Below are 26253 nucleotides of genomic sequence, written 5' to 3'. Positions count from 1 at the left end.
GTTTATCAGCTCTTCTGTTACTCACCTCTGGGCCCTCAGGTTTTATACCTGTAATGATTATAATCAAATCCATAAAGGCTGCTTTTGATTCTGTGTCTAACGCTTGAAAGGACAGTGAGCAAAACTCAATTCCTGGTGCTGAGACTGCATGGAATTCCTTTCCTCGGGAGAAAACAGAAAGAATATTTTTAATAATTAAACTAGCTGCATAGCTTTAGGCAGAAAGGACCGCTAAAGGAAAAGGGAGGAATAGCTTTCCATTATTGATTTTATTATGCTGCCTTAAAAAAAGAAAGAAAAAGAGTATAGAAAGTTAGTTATCTTACAATATTATTTTACCCTCATTTGAAGTACAAACTGTTTGGTGGATATGTATGACTCATCCAGTGTAGGCTATCAACATGGTGTGAATTAAGGTTGGGTCTGTACTTTCCCAAATACCTACTGACTTTCTGACTCCATGATAACATCTGTCCTTTCTGTAGCTAGTACCACCCTGTAATACCTGTTCTTGATGCAGAACTGGGACCCAGGTTCGCAACAGACCCGGGAAAGTAACATTTTTGGGAATCTCCCCACTTAAAAACAGGGCTTCCCTTGTAACTCACCACTAAAGAATCCACCTGCAGTGCAAGAGACCCTGCTTCAATTCCTGGGTTGCAAAGATCCCTTAGAGAAAGGATAGGCTGCCCACTCCAGTATTCTTGGGCTTCCCTGGTGGCTCAGCTGGTAAAGAATCTGCCTGCAGTGTGGGAGACCTGCATTCAATCCCTGGGTTGGGAAGATCCCCTGGAGGAGGGAATGGCTACCCACGCTAGTATTCTGTCCTGGAGAATTCCATGGACTGTATATCCATGGGGCCACAAAGAGTGGGACACGACTGAGCAACTTTCACTTTTTTTTTCACTGTCCACTTAAAAATAAGTGCTTGTTGAAAGAAGGAAGAAGTTAGGACTATGCATCACTGCAGTTGGGCAATCCAAACAGCTAAGATAATGGAATGGGATACTAGATATTTTGAGTGTAGATAAGGACATTTAGTTATAAAGTGGTAGACAAACTCTAAAGAATATGAAGATGTTGGAAACCAGAAGAAACAGTCTCAGAAAGGGACACTATCCTAGAAACTTTCTGGGTTTTTCCAGGAATAACTCTTAAAATATGTTGTACATTCATGAAATACTTTAAGACTGAGGAGATTCTGGGACTTCCCTGGTGGTCCAGTGGTTAAGACTCTGTGCTTCCAACACAGGGGACATGAGTTCAATCCCTGATCAGGGAAGATCCCATATGCCTTGTGGCCAAAAAATAAAATTTTTTAAATGTAAGATTTTTAATCTTTACAGTTACTTTTCAGATTATTATTTAATATGTATTTTGAGCCTGTGTGTATGTAATCTAAACATCATGTCATTTGGGGAAATTCATTGTGAAATGATTGATTAATTCAGTGAAAATCAAACTGTTAAACCTAAGCTGACCAGTTAATTGACAGTTAAATTTTATGTATTGATAAACAGAGGAAATCTCTACCTTACAGAGCATTTTGAGAATGAATAAAGTTGGTGGTATAAAATAACTTGTATACATACTAACCTCTGTGAAAATTGGCAGTTTTGCATATTGTGAATATAACTTGGAGGTACTAGAAGGAATTATATAGATGTACAACACCAGAAGCTTATTATTTGTAAATAGAGTAGAGCCAAAGAGCAAGATTTAGGGTTTAAATTATATAGAAAAGGTGAAAGATTCAGGATAAAGGATGTCAGACCTTGTGTATATTAAACATTCTTTTTTTCTGGATTTGAACTGATGGAGAGAATGGGATGGTTTTATTTATTATTTTAAGTTCATTTCAATTTTTCTGTAAGATGGTACAAAAAAACCCCTTGAACTTTCTTGTATATAATTTTACTATTTATTTAATTTTGGCTGTGCTGGGTCTTTGTTCCTGTGCAGGCCTTTCTCCAGTTGCAGCAAGCAGGGCCTACTCTCTAGTTGCAGTGTGCGGGCTTCTCATTGCGGTGGCTTCTTTTGCTGCAGAGCACAGGCTAGGGTGCATGGGCTTCAGTAGGTAGGGCATGTGGGCTCAGTAGTTGTGACTCCCAGGCTCTAGAGTACAGGCTTATTAGTTGTAGCACATAGACTAAGTATTTCTGCACCATGTGGGATCTCCCCAGATCAGGGATCAAACCGGTGTCTCCTGCATTGGCAGGTGGATTTGTTACCACTGAGCTACCAGGGAAGCCCCGTGATGGCTTTCAAGGTCAAAAATAAAAATCCTGCTGAATCAAAAGCCAGGAAGAAGGTATGGGAATGCCCCTGTTGTGCCAGCATTGGTGTTACAATGTCCTGCACTAAAGATGCATTTGCATCACGGGAAATTCCCTAAGACCTCACGTAGCATGATTTCTTATTTCATTTTCAGAGCCAAAATGGAATAGAAGCAACAAATATCATGTCTGAGGTCCTGGCTTCTGGATCCAGTTCTGAAAAATAATACTTGCTATATGGTCTCGGGCATATAGCCCTCTGTTTTCATTTCCTTAAAAAAAAAGAAAAAACACTAATTGGAAATGGTCTTTTCATACCTCTTTCAAAGTTCTAAAGATCTCAGAAATGTAAGGCAAATAATTTTTGTTTTACATTCCCTATCAGCATTCTTGATTCAAATTTTAGCATTCCATTTAACTATAGGACCTTAGACAGAATAATTGAACATCTTAGTTGTTTCCTCACCTTGAAAAATGGGACTAATATTCAATAATAGATGGAAAGGTGCCTTATATAATCTGGCACATAGTAGACCATTAGTAAATGTTGCCCTTCCTTCTGATCAAATAATTCAGATTTACACATTAGTATAATATTAGCCATTTTTATCTGCTTTGTCTGTTTAGGTTATAAATGTGGATTTCTACCTGAATTTCAGAAATTCCAAAATCTGAAATTGTGTATTCTTAGGAAAAGCTGGTAGGCTTGATCTACTTTATATTCTTTTTATTCTGGCTCCCACTACAGATTTTACACCCACATCCCACCCCCACACCCTTGTGACTGCCAATTTCTTTGCTGGACTTGATGCTTCCAACATACCCCTCTGCTCAGGAGTGAGGTGGCTCATCGAGGGAGAAAGTTAAAATTTGCTGAAGCCATCTGTCTTTTGTTGGAGGAAGCAATTTAGCCATAAGTTGTAGCTACTGTTTTAACAGATTTACAAATAGTTAGGGCGGGTCTGGCACAGGCCCAAGTAACCAACTGGACTCGTGTGTACTAATTTAAGACCCACTGCCAGGAAGAAAACTTCCTTTAGATACATCAGACTTCGTTATTTGCAGGATGTCAGTTAAGGTAACTGGAATAGAAGAGGGAGAGCACAGAGGAGAGGAAAGTAGGACTGATATTTTACCTGTTCTGAGGGAGGTGTGTGTGTGAATTTGTGGAAATCTGTTTCATTGGGTTGGAATATTTTTGAGTTCAGCTCATCTCACATTATTAAAGAAATGAACTTCAACTGTCATGTTTTACTGTGGACAATTATTAAGAGTGAGGTCATTTATCAACTTCTGTAGTTTATGATAAAACATCAGTCTTGATAACTTTTATGACTTCCTGACGTTATGTATATTGATACCTCTTTATTTACTTACTATCTGCCTTCTCTACATAAAGGTAAGATTTGGTAAGGCAGGGGCTCCTTTTTGTTCTGTTCAGAACTATATCTCCAGTGCATAGAACAGTGGTTGGCATGTGGTCAGTATACATTACCTATTTGCCAAATAGAGGGACTGGATACAGTGTTTGAATGTTGAAAACTCAGAGCAGGAGTTGGCAGACTAAGGCCTGAGGGCCACATCCACCTGCCTCTAGTTTTTGTGAGTAAAGTTTTATTTAAACACACCCATGACCCTTTGTTCACAGGCTATTTGTAGTTGCACTGCAACTCAGGCTTGAGTAATTTTGACGGAGACTGTATGATCCGTGAAACCTAAAATCTCTACTCTTTGGGAATTTATAGGCCTGACTTAAAGTGTGGACTCTGAGATCTGGCACACCTGGGGTTCTTTTCTGACCACTTAGCTGTGATTTAAACTGAGATTGGAATTCAGTCACTGGGAAAAGATAATAATGATTCTTGTCTCAGTGAATGATTGTTAATGGTCACTGAGATGAAGCGTTAGATAAACACTCAGAATTAGCTGCTGTTAGGGAGCCCTGTGCGGTAAGCATTTGTTTGCAGGACACTGGCCAAATGGAAGTGACCAAGGCCTGGCAACTGAAAAGTACTTGGAGTTTTTCTCCACTCTCTGTTTGCCCTGACACTATTGTCATCTAGTTGTTCCTGCTGTAAGATGCTCGTTTTAAAAACATAGTTTTTAGAAATAGCCACAACAGAAATGCTGTGCTGTGTAGTGGCTAAGTCGTGTCTGACTCTTGCGACCCCATGGACCGTAGCTGCCAGGCTCCTTTGTCTGTGGGATTTCCCAGGCATGAATACTGGGGTGGGTTGTCATTTCCTTCTCCAGGGGATCTTCATAGTTGCTACTGAAACTGCATCTTCAGAGGTCAGAATACAATTTAATTTTTATTAGGTTCTACTTCATTTAAATTAAAAAGAGAAAGAAGTAGCATAATTTCTACTTGTGGATGTACTCTCACAAATATATTCCCCTAAAGGAGACCAAAATGCTAAAGCAAAACAAAACAAAACAAAACAAAACAAAACCCTACTGCTATAAGCTGATGAAAAATTATTTTCATTTATCTTTCATAAGATTAATACATTTTTCAACATTTATAAAACATAAAGGATTATAATAAAAATGGTTAAAAATTATGTTTCCACTACCCAGAGAGAAATTTGATTTTTAATGTGTTTTCTCCCATTTAAAAGTTGGAGGTGTAAAAATAATTTTCTTTTGCCACCTTAATTTGATAAATATTGTCCTAAGGCATAAAAACATTTTAAGCATAACTTTTGATATTTTTACTAATTTCGTATTTTAAGAAATGTCAGCCTTTTCAAGAAGTGCAAAAATAGTGCAGTGAACACCTGTATATGCTTTACCTGGAATAACCCATTTTAAGTGTTGCCGGATTAGTTTTATTTCCCCCTACAGTTTTATTTTTGTGAGTCCTAAACATGATTTTTAGTGACTGTACCTATTTAATCTTGTATGTGTGTCATAATTAGCCATTCTCTTATTATGGCTATTTAGTTTCTTTTACCTTTTTTTTTCCATTTAAAATTAGTTTAATGAACATACATGTCAAGTACTATACATACAGGATCTTGTTTTTAAAACCATAACTGTATTGCATAGATATTACAGAAGCAAAGATTAGAGCTTGGAGAATTTAAGTGACTTGCCAAGAAGCAGTAGAGCTGTAACTTGAATCCAGGTCTGTTGGATTCCAAACTCTGCTTTTAGTCATTTCCTAGTACTGCCTGTCTGCCGTCTGCTAGATGGTAGGTCTTCTGCAAAACCTTCCTGACTCCATCTCTCTACTCTTCCTGTCTGTTGCCATTCCCTCTTTTTCAATGGGTCAGTAGGCTATCTTGGCTTCACTTCTTCACTTGTCTCCCCATCATATTAGACTGTGAGAACCTTTTAGCTGGGTATGTGTTAGTCACTTAACATTTCTGGTTTCTGGCACACAGTAGCTGCTCAAAAAACTTGGATAAAGAAATGAATAGTTACACCCATGGTGGATTCATGTCAATGTATGGCAAAACCAATACAGAATTGTAAAGTAAAATTAAAAATAAATAAATAAATAAATAATAAAAATAATAAAATAAAATATACTATGCAAAAAAATAAAATAAAAATAAAAAAAGAAAAAAGAAAAAAAAGAAAGAGTCTTTTTTAAAAAAAGTTACTGGAGTATAGTTGATTTGCACATTGTGATAGTTTCAGGTATACAGCAAAATGATTCAGTTATACATATATTCATTCTTTTTCAGATTCTTCTCCCATATAGGTTATTACAGAATATTGGGTACAGTTAGTAATGCATATTACTAAATCACTCTTGATCACTCTTGTATAATTTTGTTAGCAGGATTTCTGGTACTGAGCTCAGTGCAAACTCACTAGCATTGAGAATTTGAACTTCAATAACTTGAAGAACATGTATTTGAACCACCTTATATCCCCATCATTCTTCCACATTTCTGTATCCCATTTTCTTAAATGAATATTTTTACATACACTATCACTTCTTTTCATAATAAAATATGTATTCATTTAAAAATTGTGTAATTGAGAGACATAAAAAGAGAAAAAAGTATTAAAACTTCCAAAATTCTGAAACTTTTTTGATTAAAAAAACCTTATTGTGTTTTTGCATCTTTAAAAGTAAGCCATGTGTTACCTCTTTCTTTATTGAAGTAATATTTACTATGACTATTTCCTAAATATTGATGAACCTTTGTAAAACAGATTTTCAAAAGTTAAGTAGTATACCATCTTAAGGAAAAGAAAAAAAACATACTTATTGCCCAAACTATTCTAGGATTCTAAATATAGTGAACAGTCTAGGACATAAATCTTTGGACACAGCAATAAGTACTTGATTTTTTAGATGAAAACATCAGGCATACAAATGTTTACATATATATCAGACATACAGAAAAGTTCAGGTATTAATAAATACCCAATATCTATACAGATATTTTTAGGTATTCAGTAACTTCACTTTTAGGGTAGTAACTCCATCTACACAAGAAGTGATTAGAAAGAAAGAAATATTAAGCATCAGAGGAGATATTTCTGTCTTGATATCCCCTAGTTAGGTTTGCCAGTTTGTGCCCATGGAGTTTAACCTCTCTCAGATCTATTGTATTTATTCTTTTTTTTTTTTTTTTTGACTCCTCTAGGGACACTTATTTCCTTGACTACATCGTCAAGAACTGGCACAGCTACAGACACAGCTGTGTCTTTTTTAGTTTTAACTAGAAACTCATCATTCACACTTCCTTGAACCCAGCTGGATGTGTTCATGCATCCTGGTTGGTAGCACTGTGATACAACCGTTTATTTAAGTATATACTGATGATACACACTGGGTGAAATCGTTATGAATTATCAGATGTTATTTCTATTGTCTTGTGCTGTTTGGAGAGTTATACATTGCTTTTGTGCTTGCTCAGTCATGTCCAACTCTTTGTGACCCTTTGGACTGTAACTTGCCAGGCTCCTCTGTCCATGGGATTCTCCAGACAAGAATACTGAAGTGGGTTGCCATTTCCTTCTCCAGTGGATCTTTCTGACCCAGGGATCAAACTTGCATCTCCTGCACTGGCAGGAAGATTCTTTACTACTAAGCAACCTGGGAAGCCCAAGACAGTGCTTTCACTGCCACTAATTTCAACAAGGAAAGGAGTGGACATCATAATGGTAGAAATTTGGTACTTTGTTCATAGGATCCTCTGCTGCTTTGATCTACAAGTCAGAGTGTCTGATTTGTAGTCTACGTCCCAATACTGACCTTGTTTATTGTGCTGGCTATTTGAAATTTCATGTAAAGTATAGCAGAAAGAAATTCAGTTCAGTTTAGTCTCTGAGTTGTGTCTAAATCTTTGCGACCCCATGGACTGCAGTACGCCAGGCCTCCCTGTGCATCACCAACTCTCAGAGTTCATCCAAACCTATGTCCATTGAGTCAGTGATGCCATCCAACCATCTCATTCTCTGTCGTCCCCTTCTTCTGCCCTCAATCTTCCCCAGCATCAGGGTCTTTTCCAATGAGTCAGTTCTTCGCATCAGGTGGCCAAAGTACTGGAATTTCAGCTTCAACATCAGTCCTTCCAACGAACATCCAGGACTGATCTCCTTTAGGATGGACTGTTTGAATCTCCTTGCAGTCCAAGGGACTCTCAAGAGTCTTCTCCAACACCACAGTTCAAAAGCATAAAGAAAGCTTAGCTTTTTATGTCCAACTCTCACATCCATACGTGACTACTGGAAAAACTATAGCCTTGTTTACATACATATAGCCTTGACTAGACGGACCTTTATTGGCAAAGTAATGTCTCTGCATTTTAATATGCTGTCTAGGTTGGTCATAACTTTCCTTCCAAGGAGTAAAAATCTTTTAATTTCATGGCTGCAGTCACCATCTGCAGTGATTTTGGAGCCCCCCAAAATAAAGTCAGCCACTGTTTCCCCATCTATTTGCCGTGAACTGATGGGACCGGATGCCATGATCTTCGTTTTCTGAATGTTGATCTTTAAGCCAACTTCTTCACTCTCCTCTTTCACTTTCATGAAGAGGCTCTTTAGTTCTTCTTCGCCTTCTGCCATAAGGGTGGTGTCATCTGCATATCTGAGATTTTTACAAGTACATAAATGCTGCATCTGCTGAAATACGTCATCTCATCCCCTTACCAGGCAGTTAATTCCAAAGAATTTTAAAAATTAACATAATTAATGTGGTTTCCTTTCTTTATTTAATAGTGGAAAGATTAACCCTGCCACACATTAAAATGTTTGTTTCTTCATTTCTCATTGCTGTTGCTTTTGATTTAGTTTCTTGTTAACTTTTAACTTAACTTTTTGATTTCATATCTTATTTATGTTAATTGTGCATTACCCTTCCTAAGCTATACTGACGGTGATATTGAAGGGAATGGGACAGATGAAGGAGTTTCAGCAGGATTTTAGCAACTGCTTCAAAATTTTTATTTATATGTATGTTTTCGATGCCTAGATCTAGGAAACTCTAGGAAGGAAAACAGACAAAATTCTCTTCAAAGATCAAAAGTAGCTATCAGTGAATGAAAACCTTTAAAAATGGTGTCTCCAACCTTTTTTTTTTTTCTTTGCATTACATGTAAAGAAGTCTATTAGTTGTGTTTTGTGTTTACACATTTCAGACTCTGTAGCAGCACAATTTGGCTCTTCTTTCTCACATTCCCTGTGCAAAAGAGTCACCTGCACCTCAGAACTAGGAGGGGGTGGAGACTTTGCTCACTACGATCCCTGGAGGACTTGGGGGATGCTTAGCCATTGTGTCATTTTACAGAAGTTTAAGGTGAAAGAAGGCACTTACCTAGAGCCCACATTTACTGAATTACAATGTCAAGGGCAAATACTGGTCTTCTGATCATCACATTTAAGACTCTATATGCGAGACAGCAAAAGAGACACAGATGTAAAGAACAGACTCTTGGACTCTGTGGGAGAAGGTGAGGATGGGATGATTTGAGAGAATAGCATTGAAACATACATTTTATCATACGTGAAATAGATTGCCAGTCCAGGTTCGATGCATGAGACAGGGCGCTCAGGACTGGTTCACTGGGATGACCCTGAGGGATGGGATGGGGAGGGAGGTGGGAAGAGAGTCAGGATAGGTAACACATGTACACCCATGGCTGATTCATGTGAAATGTATGGCAAAAACCACCACAATATTATAAAGTAATTAACCTCCAATTAAAAGAAAAAAAAAGACTTAGTCCCTGGTTTCTTTACTCCACTGTTGTTTTTGCCTTGGGGTAAGAGTTCTGGAGCAATACTTTTGGTAATTTCATACTGAAAGGATTTTATATGAATGATCCTAAAATTTTTGACATGTATTTTTTCTTCCTAGGATTCATACCTGTGTGTAGCCTGGGAGTGGCTCAAGTGGGCAGGCTGAACTTTGGAAAGGATGTCAGCACCTTGAAATATTTCACCATCTGTGGCTTGCAAGAGGGCTATGAGCCATTTGCCGTTAACACAAATAGGGATATTACCATGTGGCTGAGCAAGAGGCTTCCTCAGTTTCTCCAAGTTCCATCAAACCATGAACATATTGAGGTTTGCTTTTTCTTTAAAACTTGGACCATTGGCCAAAACCAGGAGGGGAAGTTCCTACTTAGACAATTACTGTCACTTACTTAAAGTGATGGTTCTAATGTGTTCCATTATAGGGGAATCTAAGGATAGAATTACCCTCTGGTTTTAGGTACTGTGTGAGAAGCTGATTAGACTGATTAACTATGATTGAGCCTGGAACAACTTTGTGGTTAATTTGCATATAATTTATAGTTGTCCCTCTGCTTCTACAGATTCAACCAACCATGGATTATGTAATACCCATGGTAGTGTTTCCCTTTGAAAATATCCACATCTTAGTAGATCCAAGCAGTTCAAACCTTCATTGTTCAGGGTCAACTGTATGTAATTCTTTTTTTAATATATATATATTGGCAATGGCAGGCTCAGTCTGAGTATATACAGTTGTAACGTGAATTTCCCAGATTGTCCTCTGAGTTAGAAGTGGAACTGTGAGCATATCCTTACACAGCCATCCCTATGTTTAATGATCTCATTTATAAAATTAAACCACAAGTGGGCCATGTCTGGTGCACCTTTAAAGGGGTTTTGGAATCAGAAGTCAACAGAGCTGAGCATTTGAATGATTGCTTCTTCATTTGCTAGGTGACCAGAATAGATGGCACCATAGACAGTTCCCCATGTTTAAAAGTCACTCAGAAGTCCTTTGGCTCTCAGAACAGCAGCACGGATATCATGTTTTATCGTCTGAGCATGCCCATCGAGTGTGCAGAAGTCTTCTCCAAGACTGCAGCTGGAGGGATCCCTGGCACCGGCCTCTTTGGGCCCAAGAATGATCTGGAGGATTATGATGTGGATTCAGACTTTGAGGTTCTCATGAAGACAGCTCACGGCCATCTGGTGCCAGATCGAGGAGACAAAGACAAAGAAGCTACAAAACCAGAGTTTAATAACCACAAAGATTATGCTCAGGAAAAACCCTCTCGTCTGAAACAGAGGTCATTGATATATGCAAAATGATTTTTAAAGTTTTTGTAATTTTAATTTTTTAATGATTTTAAATATGTAGTTATTATGTGGGGTCACAGGAGAGGGCAGTAGAAGGTAAGGGATATCCAAAATCAATTTGTTCTACCTCTTCTTCCTTCTTTATGTACCAAGGATTCCACAGAAGAATAAAGCAGCCTGTTTGCCCTCTGATTTGTTAGCACTAACAATCTATCTCAAGAGTTACTTTTCCTATGATTTTTTTTATTATGGCAAAACTAAAATTTGCCATCATAACCATTTTTAAGTGTATAGTTCAGTAGTGCTAAGTGTGTTCACATTGTTGTGAAACAGATCTCTGGAACATTTTTAGTTTGCAAAACTGAAACTCTACACCCATGTAACAGCGTTCCCTTTCCAACCTATGCCAACCCCTGCTCATCTCCACTTTTTGTTTCTATGAATTTGACTGCTTTAGATACCTCATGTAAATGAAGTCGTACAGTATCTGTCTTTCTGTGACTGACTTATGTAGCATATTGTCCTCAAGGGTCATATGTGTTGCAGCATTTGTCAGAATTCACTTCCCTTTTAAGGCTGAACAATATTCTGGTGTGTGTATATGCACCACATTTTGTTTATGCATTCATCCACGGATGGCCAATTAGAGTGATTCCATCTCTTGGCTATTGTGATTTATGCTGTTATGAACATGGATGTGCAAATAGCTTTTCATGACCCTACTTTCAGTTCCTTTGGATATGTGCTCAAAAGTGGGATGCCTAGTGGTTCTGTATTTAAATTCTTGAGGAAAAAAAATTATTGTACTCCATAGTAGTTGTACCATTTTACAATTCCATCACCATTGCACAAGGGTCTCAGTTTCTCCATATCCTTGTCAACCATGGTTACTTTCTGGTTTTTTTTCTAGTAGCCATCCTAAACGGTGTGAAGTGATATCTCACTGTGGATTTCATGTCCATGTCCCTGATGCTTAGTGATGTGGAACATCTTTTTATATGCTTATTGGCCATTTGTCTATCATGCTTAGAGAAATGTCTATTCAACTTCTCGGCCATTTTTTCTTTTTCTTTGATTGGGTGATTTGCTTTTTTGTTACTGATTTGTAGGAGTTCTTTATATATTCTAGATACTAAGCTATCTTCAGATATATGATTTGTAAGTACTTTCTCCCAAGAGTTAATTTTTAAGATATTTCCACTTGCAGCATTGGTTGAAGTATTCTATCTTTATATTCTAAATAGCATTTTTAGTATTTTATTTTAAATAGTATTTTTTAATGGAGAAGAAGGCTAATGGTTTTAGCATCCTTTCTTACAATAAATGCAAATTTCTCTACCTCAGCACTATTGCCAGTGCTCTGGGTCATATATTTTTTTATTGTAAGAGTCTGCCTTGTGCATTGATGGGCGGTTAGCAGTATCCCTGGCCTCCACCACTAGATGCCAGTGGCACACTCCACCAGTTGTTACAACCCCAAATATCTCCAGATATTGTCTGATGCCCTCTTGGTGGTTAATCATACTGTTTGACAACCAGTCTACTAAGTTAATTATATGTTTATGTTTGAGATAGGCAGGACATTTTAAAGTTGCTTATTCCTAATCCTCTAATATATTTCAGGTTTTTGCTTCGAAGAACAAAGCCAGATTATAGCACCAGCCATTCTGCAAGACTCACTGAAGATGTCCTTGCAGATGAGAGGGATGACTACGATTACTTGATGCAAACGTCCACGGTATGAGGTTCCCACTTTGGACATTTCTTTCTTTTTTTTTTTTTTGGACATTTATTTCTGTTTGCCAGTGATCATGGTTTGCATTTCAAACAGTTAACTTTGATTCAGATCAGACTCTGGTCTCCTGCATCATAGGCTGATTCTTTACCATCTGAGCCACCAGGGTAACCCACTATTTTGCAAGTGTATTTTTAGAATAATTATTCACTTATATTTTAGGGACCAAAAAGTTGAAAGACATGTATTTTCTGAGGTGATTGTTGTTGTTTAGTCACTAAGTTCTGTCCGACTCTTTGTGACCCCATGGACTGCAGCACACCAGGTTTCCCCATCCTTCACTGTCTCCCTGAGTTTGCTCAGACTCATCTCCATTGTGTTGGGGGTACTTTCTAACCATCTCATCCACCCTCTTCTCCTTTTACCTTCAATCTCTCCCAGCATCACGGTCTTTTCCACTGAGGTGGCTCTTCACATCTGGTGGCCAAAGCATTGGAGCTTCCGCTTCACCACCAGTCCTTCCAATGAATATTCAGAGCTGATTACCTTTATGATTGACTGGTTTGATCTCCTTGCAGTCCAAGGGACTCTCAGAGTCTTCCCCCACATCACAATCGAAGGCATCAGTTCTTTGATGCTCCGCCAAAGTTCAGTCATAATTGAACTTATGGTCCGACTTTCACATTTGTACATGACTACTGGAAAAACCATAACCTTGACTATATGGAACTCTGTTAGCAAAGTGATGTCTCTGCTTTTTAATATGCTGTCTAAGTTGGTCAAAGCTTTCCTTCCAAGGAGCAAGCATCTTTTAATTTCATGGCTGCAGTCCCCGTCTGCAGTGATTTTGGAGCCCAAGAAAATACAATCTTCCACCGTTTCCACCTTTTCCCTTTCTATTTGCCTGAATGATGGGACTGGATGCCTATATTATGCAAGCTGCTTGAGGAAAAATAGCACCTAAGGGCACCCTCAGTCCTGGTTTTGCTGTCCTCTTTCTTGGCAACATTTTAATTTGCCACCTAAGTTTTCCAAGCACCTTGTGTAGTTTCCTTCATCTCAGTGATGTATCTATAAGACCATTTATCATACTTTGTTAGATGTCAAGTTGTGCTGTCTGCCATTTAAAAATTTTAAAACACTCCTCATAAAACTCCAAATGGAAAAAAAATATGTAGCTGTGTCCCTTGTAAAGTTCCCCGTGTTTGAACTTGACTTTCACATATTAGATCTGAACCATTTCAAAGTGATTTTAAGGGGTGATTTTAAGCATCTTATATTAGTGTTAGGTAAGGCAAAGCATATTTAGTGTATAAAACAATATGAAACAAGTCTAAAACAGGTATGGAAACTCTAGAATAGATTAGTGTTCTTGAATAAGCTTGAAGAATTCAAAGCTTACCTGCCTAATGGACTGATGATTTTATTATGTAAACATTATATATAGATAGATATAGATATATCTATATATAGATATATAGATACACACATACATACATATATGTATTATACATACATATATATCACCATACATTCATACTTGAAAGTATTTTTAATAAAAAGGTCCAGATCATCTTTGCTCAAGATAGTCTTGTCTCTTTTTCCCATTATTTCTGAAATAATTTCGGGTCTCTGTTTCAAGACTTTTCTTATTTTGCCACATCAGTCCTTTGTGCCCATATTGTTTGTTTTCTTTTTACTGCTTTTTCTTTTTACCAAGTTATTTTTCCTTTTACTGCTTTAAGCTTTGAGTTTTGTTGCTGTTGTTATAGCCTAATTGAATATACTATTATTTTATTTTTTGTTGAAGTATAGTTGATTTATAATGTATTAATTTCAGATGTACAGCAAAGTGATCCAGTTATACATATATATATTGTATTTTTCAGATTCCTTTCCATTATAGGTTATTATAAGATAATATAATTTCCTGTGCTATACCGTAGGACCTTATTTTTATGCATTCTGTGTATAAAAGCTTCTGTCTGTTAACCTCAACTTCCCAGCCCATCCCTCTCCCAACCCTCCCCCATGGTAAGCCCCAGTCTGTTCTCTGTGTCTGAGTTTCTGTTTTTGTTTCATGGGTAGGTTCATTTGTGTCATATTTTAGATTCCACATATAAGTGACATCATAAAGTATTTTTCTTTTTCTTTCTGATTTATTTCACTTAGTATGATAATCTTTAGTTGCATTGATGTTGCTGTAAATAGGTCAAATGATTTTAAATAAAGACATATCTTCTTAGGCAAGTTAAAGGCATTGAAAGTCAGAGTTTTGTTTCTTTTTGCTTTGCCAATACTTGGTGTTGCTATCTCGACAGTACTATTACTCAGTGAGAATCTTTCCTGGACAAGAACCTGCCAATGTGTGGGTGGGCTGGATCACATCCGATTTCCATCAGTATGATACAGGCTTTGACTTGGACAGAGTTCGTACAGTGACCGTGACTCTGGGCGATGAAAAAGGAAAGGTGCACGAAAGGTTGGTTTTTCCTCCATTTTTTTGTTAGATAAATGATATCTAATAAAAATGTTGATAAACCTAGGCATCGTTTTCACTTGGATTTTTATACCTAAAATAATATTCTATTTATAGAAACAACATAACCAAACCATTAATGTCGGTATCCTTTTTGTTATTCAAACAAGCCAGTAAGGAATCTGAGTATATTACAAGTGCAAAATCATATAAAGTAAGAGCATTGTATCTTTTGGGGGCACTAATCATATGTTCCTTCAGGCGGCATTGCACGTGGCTAATGACTCGGGTTGCCATTACTTAGCCTTCATTCCAGGAATTAAGAGACAGGTGAATGTGAGGCATTTAGCCTGTGGTCTGGTCTGTATCTTGGGAACTGGTTAGGTGGTGGGGAGAAAAACGTGAAGACAGTGTGGGCTAGTGGATTAGACCAGATGGACACATTTGAACTCCAACTGAGGAGCAGTGGATTCTTTCCTCAGCGTTGCCATTGACTTGCTGTGTGGCTTTGGGTAAGTCAGTTACACTTTCTGTGCCATCCTTTCTCATTTGTAAAACAAACGAAACTCAAACCAAACCTTCAAAAAAGTGAGGAAGGCTATCTTCCTTGCAGAATAAGACAAGAGAAGACCTGGCTGGTTGCGTCTGCCCTTTGTGTCCATGCATCCTCTCTGATCTGCTGTGATGGCTCTCATTGGAAGAGCCTCTCTTCCCCTAGAATATTACTTTTCTTTCCTACCTGTGTCATTATTTTTGGTGACCGGAAGCTCCCTCTCCTGCCTTCAGGTTGTAACACTTGAACTGCAGTGAACTTACCACTGGAGACAGTGGACTTAGCAAAAAATCCGCCAATGAAGAGTACTGTACATCAGTAGGGGGGCCCAAACTGCCTTTTCCCAGGCATATTCTGATGGATATATATTGATTTTCATAGATGGGGACAGTGAAAGGAGATAACTCAGAATAGGGATGCGATAACATCAGCAGTCCCCAGACCTTTTTGGCACTAAGGACCAGTTTCATGGAAGATAATTTTACCACGGGCCAGGGGTAGGGGATGGTTTGGGAATGATTCAAACACATAATGTTTACTTGTGCATTTTATTTCTATTATTATTGCACCAGATCCACCTCAGATCACCAGGCCTTAGATCCCAGTGGTTGGGGACCCTTGTTATCTGATTGATGATTTTGGTGTAGGAAATACAGGCTAAGGAAGGTTGTTGAAACTTATGTAAAAAGGGCATAGAAACACAGCCAATTTTTGATTATTCAGAAACTGACTTTATCTCGGCCTGTTTACTCTTTTCTTACTGCCTGTCTGTATTTGACCTTTCTTCTAGCCTCATTCACACATGCACTGTCTAGTGGCAGAGAAAGAAAACAAAGTAAAACTCAAAGAATTTAAGTTTGCTACCATCTCTGATAAAGGTTTTGGTGAGCTTGAAACTCAGGTGGGGTTTATTGTTAACATCATGGATCTGGTGCACATCCCAGCTTAAGTCTATTTCTCATAACAGATCACCAGGAATTATCCAGTGGCTTAATTTTAGCCAAAGTTTACATCTGTTGCGTCATTGACGGCTCATGTAGAATTGCCTAGGACTCTATAGTGTCTGGAAATGGATGCTTCTTATCTCAGAACAAGTGGTTTAAAATAAAAACTTTGAGAAAGAAAATTACCAATTGGGATGATTATTACATACTTAAACTTTTTTGAACCTCAGAAAAAGGTCCAGTTTGGTTTGAGTTTTTGGAGGGAAGGTGCAGGTCAGTTCTTAACCTTGGTTCTTACCATTTGACCTGTCTTCATTAGGTGTGACATTGAGAGACTGGAAGACCTGACTCAGAATGTCCACTGAAGTCGGTGGAATTTTGCTCAGAATCACAGAATCAGGCCCACTGTGCACCTGCCTCATTTCAGCATGAGCTTGTTGCTTGCACAGCATAACTTAGGTTTAGTCTGCCAGACTTCCAGGCTTTCCCCACTGTCTTTGCTTGTACAAAGATAAATATGTCTTTTTGCAATTCAGCATCAAACGCAGCAATTGCTACATGGTGTGTGCGGGTGAGAGCCTGAGCCCGGGGCAAGGACGCAACAACAACGGTCTGGAGATTGGCTGCGTGGTAGATGCTGCCAGTGGGTTGCTCACCTTCACGGCTAACGGCAAGGAACTGAGCACCTATTATCAGGTGTGTGGTCAGGGATGACCTTGTGCCTCCAGAGAAGAAACCTTTATCCTCGTTAGAGAGGAAAACACATTCTGCAATACCAAAAAGTAGATTAGAAGTTGTGGGGTCTTCATGGTGGTCCAGTGGTTGAGACTCCATGCTGCCAACAGAGGGGTACAGAATTGATCCCTGGTTGGGAACGAGGCTCCCACATGCCATGTAGAATGGCCAGAAAGATTTTTTAAAAAAGCAAATTAGAAATTAGAAAGACATGAGGACACAAATGACTTGATTCTGTATTTTTACTTCTCTTTGAATAATAACCGTGCCACACGTCCTTCAGAGGAAGCAGTATATTTCTCCAAAAATGTTCACACAGTCCTGAAATGAAATACTCCAAACAATTATTGAAAGAGAATATCCATATGAGAGGAAGGAAAAGTCTTTTTCCGTAAAAGTGTCCTCTAAGTGTTATGAAGAAAGTATATTTTCTTTGTATTTCTTCCTTTATTAATATTATGAAATTTATTTGCTTATTTAAGGTGGAACCAAGCACAAAATTATTTCCTGCAGTTTTTGCACAAGCTACAAGTCCCAATGTTTTTCAGTTTGAGTTGGGAAGAATAAAGGTAAGAAAGACCCATTCCTGTTATTATATTTGGGTTATTTTTCATTAGGAAATAGCATTTACTTCTTCTTAAATGAATTCACTTCTTTATTAGTACTGATATTAATCATATAAATCACTTTCTAAGAAAAATGTTGCCATGTTTAAAAATTCTGGTCACTAGGGCAACACCATTAATTAGAAAGGGTTTTCTTTGGTCATCATAAATAAATTATTCAATAAAACTAGGCTTACATAGAACACGTATGCCACATTATATACAAGTTAGTAATCATTGAACTCACAGGTGAGTTAGTGAGTGGGGTGAAAGGCTGGAAATGTGCTACCTACTGGTAAGTGCTAGAAGAGTGGCAGGTATTGAGTACTCTGGAAATATAACTGAGAAAACAGCTAAGTAGGATGGTGTGGATCAGGTGCAGCTAAAAGAGGAGGTAACATTTAGGTTGATTTTTAACAGCTGAACAGCAGATCTTAAGGTATGTTTGCTTGGAGAAGACATTCTCTACAGAAGGTGAAAGAATAAAAAATTGAAGGCATGGAAAATGCTGCAGCTTAAGGAATTCAGTGTTACTGTATTAAAGGATGCTTCTGGGATGTGGCCAGAGATTAATATGGATGGAAGATAGACCAAGTTCAAGTTGAAACAGCTTTAACTGCCACACTAAGAAGTTGACATGTATTTCATAGACAGTGGTGATTCACTGGAAGTTTGAAAGAAGGGACTAAGTAAATCAAACCTGTTTTGGAAAAACATGTTGATAGTAATATGGAAAACATCTGCTCTTATAAAAATGAGAGCAGGCAGTAATAATTAGATATCACAATTTGATTCTATCCATGTGGGAGAAGAATGATAGATTCATGAAAGTCATAGAGAGAGAATGATACATGAGAAGATGTTTTAGGGGAGAAATTAATTGAGTTTGTCAGTAAATTGGATTAATAGAGTTTGTTGAACTGGATTCATCACTCAAGGAGAAATGAAGAAGTTTTTATTTATTTTTTTGTGGAGGGGGAGATGTTTCTTTTTTTTAAATTAAAGTATAGTTGATTTACAATGTTGTGTTAGTTTCAAGTGTATAGCGTATCACAGTGATTCAGTTATACATGTGCATATTCTTTTTGAGATTCTCTTTCTTTATAAGTTATCACAAAATATTGGGTATGGTTCCCTTGCTATGCAGTACATCATTATTAGTTATCTATTTTACATATAGTATTGGGTATATGTTAATCTCAAAAGGATTAATTTAAATAATTTTAGTTGGGCCAGATAATGGATACTAATACAACAAGCAGAAGAGCCTGTTGAAATTTGGAAAAAGGAATTTAGTTGAAATTTGCAGTTGCACACATTGAGATGCTGGGCACACCTCACAGTGAAATTAATAGACAACTTTACCATGCTGGCTTGGTTACCTTGGACATGTTCCTTAAACTGTGTGAACTCAGTTTCTGCTTTTGTAAAAGGAGATTCCATAGAAAAACCATAGAAAAGTCAATATAATATGGACTGAAGGAATCTGTGACTTTGGTTAAGTAGGAGGGCTTTAGTGACCTTTCAAAAAATTTCAATAAAATGATGGAAGAAGCTATGTTATTTGGTTCAAGATTATTCAATTCATAGTATTCAAGTTTGAACATGAAGGAAAGACAGCAAGTTTGGACAATTGAAAGAAAGTTAAAATTTGACAGAAAAATAGTAGTTTCTCAGAACCCAGACTCTAATATTGGTTTATTTGACACTTTCCATTTTTCGCTATAGATATCACATACTGGATGGATATGTCCAAAACAGGACTGTTGACCATCACTACCCACCTCCTCCTGACCTGCCTAAGTCCTCCTGTCAGTTAATAACTCAGACCCCAAACCTTAGAGTCATCCTTGGCTTCCCTCCTTTGCATTCTGCATCCCAGTTCTATCCCCCAGCAAATCCTCCACCTGCTGACCACCATCAGTCCTCCCAGTCACCACACTTTTTCCATCAGTATCATTTCCCATCTGGATTTCTTCAGTAGCCTCTAATTCATCATCACCCATCTGTTTATCCTAGAACCAGCTGAGTGACTGTCATTATTTTAAAATGAAAATCAGATTATGTCACTTCACTGCTCAAAATTTCAGAGGTCTCATGAAGGTTCACAAGTTCTAAACCACCTGACATCCTGTTGCCCTCTGACTTCATTTTCTCCTAATCTCTCCTCTTTCAGTTCACTGCAACCACACTGTCCTTTGACTCTTCCTCAGACTTGCCAGGCAAATTTCCTCCTTGGGTCATTTGCATTCACAGATTCCTTTGCACAGAAGTTTCTTTCTCTACATATCCACATGGTTCTTCTTTGGATTTTTCTTTAAATGTCTTCTCAGTGACACCTATTCTGATAATTCTGTTTATTATTGCTGTCCTGCATTATGATTCTCTCATCTTCATTCTCTTTTCCACTCCATGACTTTTCCCCTAATAAACTATTTAATTGCTTATTTTGTTTGCTTTATAGCTCTAATAAAAAATAGAAGCTGTATGAGGGTAGGAAATTTGTTTTGTTCACTGATACATTCTCAGTGTCTGATACAAGTGCCTCGTTTCTCTTCCCCATTAGCAGAAGAGAACAGGAAAGTAGCTTGAGGATAAAGAAGTGTAAATAATGCAGTAGAGAAGATTCTAGAGGAGAGGGAGAGACCAAAGGTAATGCAGAAAGATGAGTTTATTATTTTATTGGTCTGGAAGAGGCAGGCAGGGTGGTATCATGGTCAAAAATGAATCATTAAGCTTTGGCAAAGTAGAGACTTTTCTTTCCCTGAGACCAAAGTGCAGGAATTGGGATGGCTGAAGGTATGTATTGGAGGTGGAGGAAGGTGGAGAAAGAAGCTGTGTTGGTTCATACCTGGTTAATTCTCTTTCCTTATTTAGTAGCCATGTTTATCTGTTGAGCTGTCTCTGGTATTTTGTTGGTTACTCAAACCTGGCAAACCTGATGATGAGTGAGGTGGTAAGTAGTTTAAGGATGAATGAGGCGGGTGACAAAGGACAGACAAGGAGAGAGGAAGAAAGCCAAGTGAATGCGATCCATCTTTCAGGACCTTTGGATGAAAGCAGCTAAAGCCTTGCCAGGTGTCCTGAGGACCTAGCTTTGTCAAGATGTAGAACAGATACATGGTTATACTTGCTGCTCTTGTGTTCTCAGTGTATCACTTAGTATGGGGGAGAAAAGATCCTCAAATTTTCTCTGCTGGTCCTTTCCGGAACAACTCAACCCAATTTGTTAGTTTTTGTATTGACTCTGCTCAACACACAGTGTATCTTTCATTCTCTCTTTCCTGCACAGAACTCTAGTCATCACTTTTTTGACGCCAAGGAGTGTGTTATCCATTCATTCTTTTCTGCTTTCCCATTTCCTAGAACGTGATGCCTCTCTCAGCGGGATTATTCAAGAGTGAGCACAAAAATCCTGTACCTCAGTGTCCCCCGCGTCTCCATGTGCAATTTCTCTCACATGTCCTGTGGAGCAGAATGCCCAACCAGTTCTTGAAGGTAGATGTCTCTCGAATAAGTGAACGCCAGGGCTGGCTGGTGCAGTGCGTGGAGCCTCTGCAGTTCATGTCACTTCATATCCCAGAGGAGAACAGGTCAGGCCCAAGCATCCCTTACTGTCTAATGGGGACCTATCAAATTAGACCCTGGCCCAGGAGTCAGGGGCGCTGCTGGGGAAATAAAATGGGCTTTATAAAATGCTACTATCATGTGGCAAGGCATATATTGTTTTGCACATTCCAATTTTCAGTCTATATCTCAACTCTTTGCTTACTGAAAGAAAATGATTCTATTGCAGCTAAAGGTTTAATAGTCTGTGATTTCTTTCCTCATTCTTGTTTTGCTGATGAGAAAACAGCAAGTAAAAATTCAGACAGGTACAGCCACCATCTGAGTTAAGGCAGCAGAGTAAGAGAGGATCACAGAATTGTAAGATAATAGAGAGGGAACCAGAGAAATCATTTCTAAGTGATTTCAGTAAGAACCTAGAGTGTAGATACTCTGTGTTGCTACAATGAATGGGTTTATATATTTTAATCATCAGCTAGGCTGAGTGGTGAGTTAACAGTCTTCTTGGGAGACTGAAGAGCCCAGCTAAGATATATGGGAATCCTCTAGTACACTTTGAGGGAAGACATACTCAATCATACTCAATCATTTCCAAGAGTGAGGTGCTAGTAGCTGGGCTCAGCAGATATGTGGTTTCCTGGAAGCCTAGGTGGTACACGGGTAGGTAATGACTCTATGAGTCAGAATGTGGGGTCTGGAATAAGTCAGCAGCATTGCGTCATAGTGGCTTTTGACAGAATGCCTAGGACCTGAAAAGGACACAGTGGATAAGTATGGACAGGATGACAGGGCATCTAAAGATAGTGACAAGGCCTAATGATAAAGAATCACAGATAATTGCTCATTATCTAGTGTGTGCTAGGCTGGGTGCTGGGTGAATACTAATAAGCAAAGTGTGTAACAGCCCCTGTCCTGATGAGATTATATTACAGTCTCACCAAGGGCACCTTTGGAGATGAATGAGTAGCTCCTTGATTATGAATGTATCAAATTTCTACGTTTAATGCTATAGTGTCGTCCATGAACAATCTATGTAATTTAAATAGTTTTGAAAACTTAGTACCTCTAAAGAAATTATGTGCTTTTAAAATAGACTCTCTTCTAAAAGGAATGACTTGACTTTTGGCATATTCTGGCCATATGTTCAAAGTTTAATTGCGCTGAAAGGTGATGATGCATGGCAGGAGCAAAATGATCTGATGTAAACTCAAGATTCCCAATAGAAACTTTCCTAAGTGAAAATGTATAGTGTTTGTTTGATGATGGTGGAAATAGGGTGGCACTGGGATGTCTGGGTCTGTGAGGGACACATAAGTAGGCAATTATGTCAAAAGAATTATCTTTCTGTTTCACCTACTGACTGGTGAAATTGACTGACTTGTGACTATTATTACTTTAACAGCTGATCCTAAAGTCAGAGACAAGTCAGCCTAAGGCAGTTTTCTGGCTTCTTGAAGCTGGTTAGCCAAACTGGAAAAGGAGATTCCACATATTCCAAAGAGTGTTTAAATTCTGAGAGGAGGGGAGTCCCCCGGCTCAACTTGAGACCCAGATATCTATTAATAAAAGTGATGCCCAGAATCTTGGGGCAACGGGGCATGAAGAAAGCTCCATGCACTATTTTCAACATAAAATAATATCTGGGAGAAAATTTTTTTAATATCTAGAATTGATTAAAAAAAAAAACTGTGCTGTCATCAAACATACCATAAAAAAATAATTAAAAAAAAAATCACTGTAGGGACTTCTTCGGTGATCCAGTGAAGTGAAAGGGCCACTTCATGGGGGCCCAGTGAAGGGGTCACAGGTTATCTATCCATCCCTGGTCCGGGAGCTAAGATCCTGCATGCCAGATGGTGCAGCCTAAAAAATAAATAAAAATAAAACAATAACAACCACAAAAAAAAAAAAAAGCCATAAAAAGGAAGGGGATGCAGACAATACAAGTAGATGTTTAAATAAACACTTACACATGGTTATTTAAGTGTCTGTTTCTATAACTCGTGAAACCTAGGAGATAGGCAGTCTTCTCCTCTGATGGAGAACCGTTTTCAATGTCCATGGTTAACCTCTCCCGTCTCCAGATCTGTGGACATACTGGAACTAACAGAGCAGGAGGAACTGCTGAAATTCCACTACCACACTCTCCGGCTCTACTCGGCTGTCTGCGCGCTCGGGAACCACCGGGTGGCCCACGCCTTGTGCAGCCACGTGGACGAGCCGCAGCTGCTCTACGCCATTGAGAACAAGTACATGCCCGGCTTGCTGCGCGCCGGCTACTACGACCTGCTGATTGACATCCACCTCAGCTCCTACGCCACCGCCAGACTCATGATGAACAACGAGTTCATCGTCCCCATGACCGAGGAGACGAAGAGCATCACCCTCTTCCCGGATGAGAAGAAAAAGCACGGGCTCCCGGGCATCGGCCTCAGCACCTCGCTGAGGCCGCGGATGCAGTTTTCGTCCCCGAGTTTTGTCAGCATTAATACCGAGGGTTACCAGTATAGCCCGGAGTTCCCACTGGACATCCTGAAGGCCAAGACCATACAGATGCTGACAGAAGCCGTGAAAGAGGGCAGCCTTCACGCCCGAGACCCCGTTGGAGGCACCACTGAGTTCCTCTTCGTCCCTCTCATCAAGCTGTTCTATACCCTGCTCATCATGGGTGTCTTCCACAATGAGGACTTGAAACACGTCTTGCAGTTGATTGAGCCTAGTGTGTTCAAGGAAGCCGCCAACCCCGAGGAGGAGAGCGAGGTGGCGGAGAAGGAACCCTTTGTGGAAGACTCCAAGCTGGAAGGAGCCGCTGAAGAAGAAAACAAAGGGGGTAAGAGGCCCAAGGAGGGCCTGCTCCAAATGAAACTGCCAGAGCCAGTAAAATTGCAGGTAAACAGAGGAAAAAGATGGCAGTGAATTCACAACCTGTTAACAATGATCTTGGTCTCTTTCTCTGTGTGTATTTGTGTTTCTGGGTAATTTTATATTTCTTCATAAACTTAACCAGCTTCTTGTTGTACTTGGGAACATGCCCATCTAATTTTCTGGCATTTGGAATCTAATCAGGTCAATTGACCATAGTTAGTAAAAGATACATTTCAAATTTTTATCAGGGCAAAATTTTCTTGGTCAAGTACGGGTCTGCCTGTCACACACATATGTGATGTGGCATGTCACTATTTCTCTGAACGTGTGTATGTATATTGGTGTGTGTGTGTACATGTGTGTGTCTGTCTGAAGGGAGCACAGGAGATGGGTTTTTGTCCTGCCAGTGTTACAGAGCCCCAGCTCATCTTCTTCCTGTATGACATTCCAATAAATTGGGAGTTGAGGTGTTGGAATGAGGAATAGTGACTGTATTCAGAAAGTTCACAGGCTGAGAAGATGGTGCACTTGTGTTCCAAAGAACCATCTTGCCCAGGTTGGGATGTTAAGTTTCTTTTTTAGAACGAAATGGGAGAGATGTGGAGGTTAAGTAAAAAAGGTGTTAAGTTATAGCAAGTATTTCCTGTTTCTGGCCACATTTGGGAGACATGTGGGTGTGTTAGTCACTCAGTCATGTCTAGCTCTTTGCGACCCCATGGACTGTGGCCCGACAAGCTCCTCAGTCCATGGGATTTTCCAGACAAGAAAACTGGAGTGGGTTGCCTTTCCCTTCTCCAGGGGTAGAACCTGTGTCTCCTGCATTGCAGACAGATTCTTTGCTGTCTGAGCCACCAAGGGAAGCCCCGTATTTGGCAGGGGATATATTAATTTCTTCTTTCCTGCAGCCCTTCACAGATGGGCCTGGTCGGGATGTTTCCTGTGAGCATAAACAAAGATATTTGAGCTTAATGTTCAGGCATAGGAGGCAAGGACCCTAAAGATGGGCTATTATGTACACTGTAAGCCTGGTATCCCTAACCCCCTGTGAGAAACTGGGTCACACAGCTGGAAGTGAGAGGCCAGCAAGCAAGCATAGCTTCATCTGTATTTACAGCTGCTCTGGATCACTCACTTGCATTACTGCCTGAGCTTTGCCTCTTGCCAGATCAGTGGCGACATTAGATTCTCATATGAGTGCTTGAATCATCCCCAAACCACCATCCCTACCCCATGGGAAAATTGTCTTCCACAAAACTGGTCCCTGGTGCCAAAAGGGTTGGCACCTTTTACAGTTAACTTGTAGCAAGAACAATGGCATGTAAAGGTTAAAGAAATGGATCCAACATGGAGTCAGATTTGTTTTTCCCTATTGCACTTCTCCTTGTTCATTAGCAATTTCCTTGTGTTTCTCCTTGTTTCTGCAGCTTCACTGGCATTCTGTGTCAGTGTTACACTGACATTCTGTTGGAATGTCTGAAACACAAGGCTTTCGTATCCCTTTCTGCCCAACCTCCACCCTTCCAACCTTAGGATAGTTGTTCACCAGTAGGTATGTCTATTCTCAAATGGCAAGATTTTACTTCCTATCTATGTTTCTAAGGAAACAAAGACCGTACCTGCCTTTTTGCTCATCCAGGTGTCCGAAAGACTTGTTCCTAATGCTGCTTTGGTTCAGTTCAGATGCTTCCATTAATATCAGTTTGATGCTTACATCCTTGACTCCCTTTTCTGCTCTTCCTTCTTCAGTCAGCATTGATTGACATCTTCCTCTGATCCGGGCACTGGGTGCTGGCTCGAGGAAGATCACTGTCCCTGGGAGAAATACATACTTATTTATGTATTTCTGTTAGAATATCTTATAATTAATCACATTAAATGCTTGGAAGGAAAAGAATGGATTTCTAGAAGAATGAAAATTTCAACTGGAATACTGTGAGAAAGGTGAGAGGAGGCCTTTCTGAGGCCTTTTAA

The 26253-nt window shown here is 39.1% G+C and overlaps 1 protein-coding gene across 1 annotated transcript in view; it reads left to right on the top strand.

Moving 5' to 3' along the window:
* The window catches only part of LOC120865404 (ryanodine receptor 2-like), an 803227-nt gene that overhangs the window by 527082 nt on the left and 249892 nt on the right, over positions 1-26253 (top strand). The window contains exons 30-37 of the mRNA XM_040242681.1: positions 9604-9812; positions 10437-10789; positions 12423-12537; positions 14856-15016; positions 17047-17206; positions 17728-17814; positions 21217-21443; positions 23502-24306. Coding sequence (XP_040098615.1) covers positions 9604-9812; positions 10437-10789; positions 12423-12537; positions 14856-15016; positions 17047-17206; positions 17728-17814; positions 21217-21443; positions 23502-24306 — 2117 coding nt within the window. The remainder of the gene's footprint in view (positions 1-9603; positions 9813-10436; positions 10790-12422; positions 12538-14855; positions 15017-17046; positions 17207-17727; positions 17815-21216; positions 21444-23501; positions 24307-26253) is intronic.

Source organism: Oryx dammah, unplaced genomic scaffold (genome assembly GCF_014754425.2).
Source record: "Oryx dammah isolate SB20612 unplaced genomic scaffold, SCBI_Odam_1.1 HiC_scaffold_6, whole genome shotgun sequence".
NCBI classification, from domain to species: domain Eukaryota; kingdom Metazoa; phylum Chordata; class Mammalia; order Artiodactyla; family Bovidae; genus Oryx; species Oryx dammah.
This window is presented reverse-complemented; position numbering and strand designations above follow the sequence as displayed.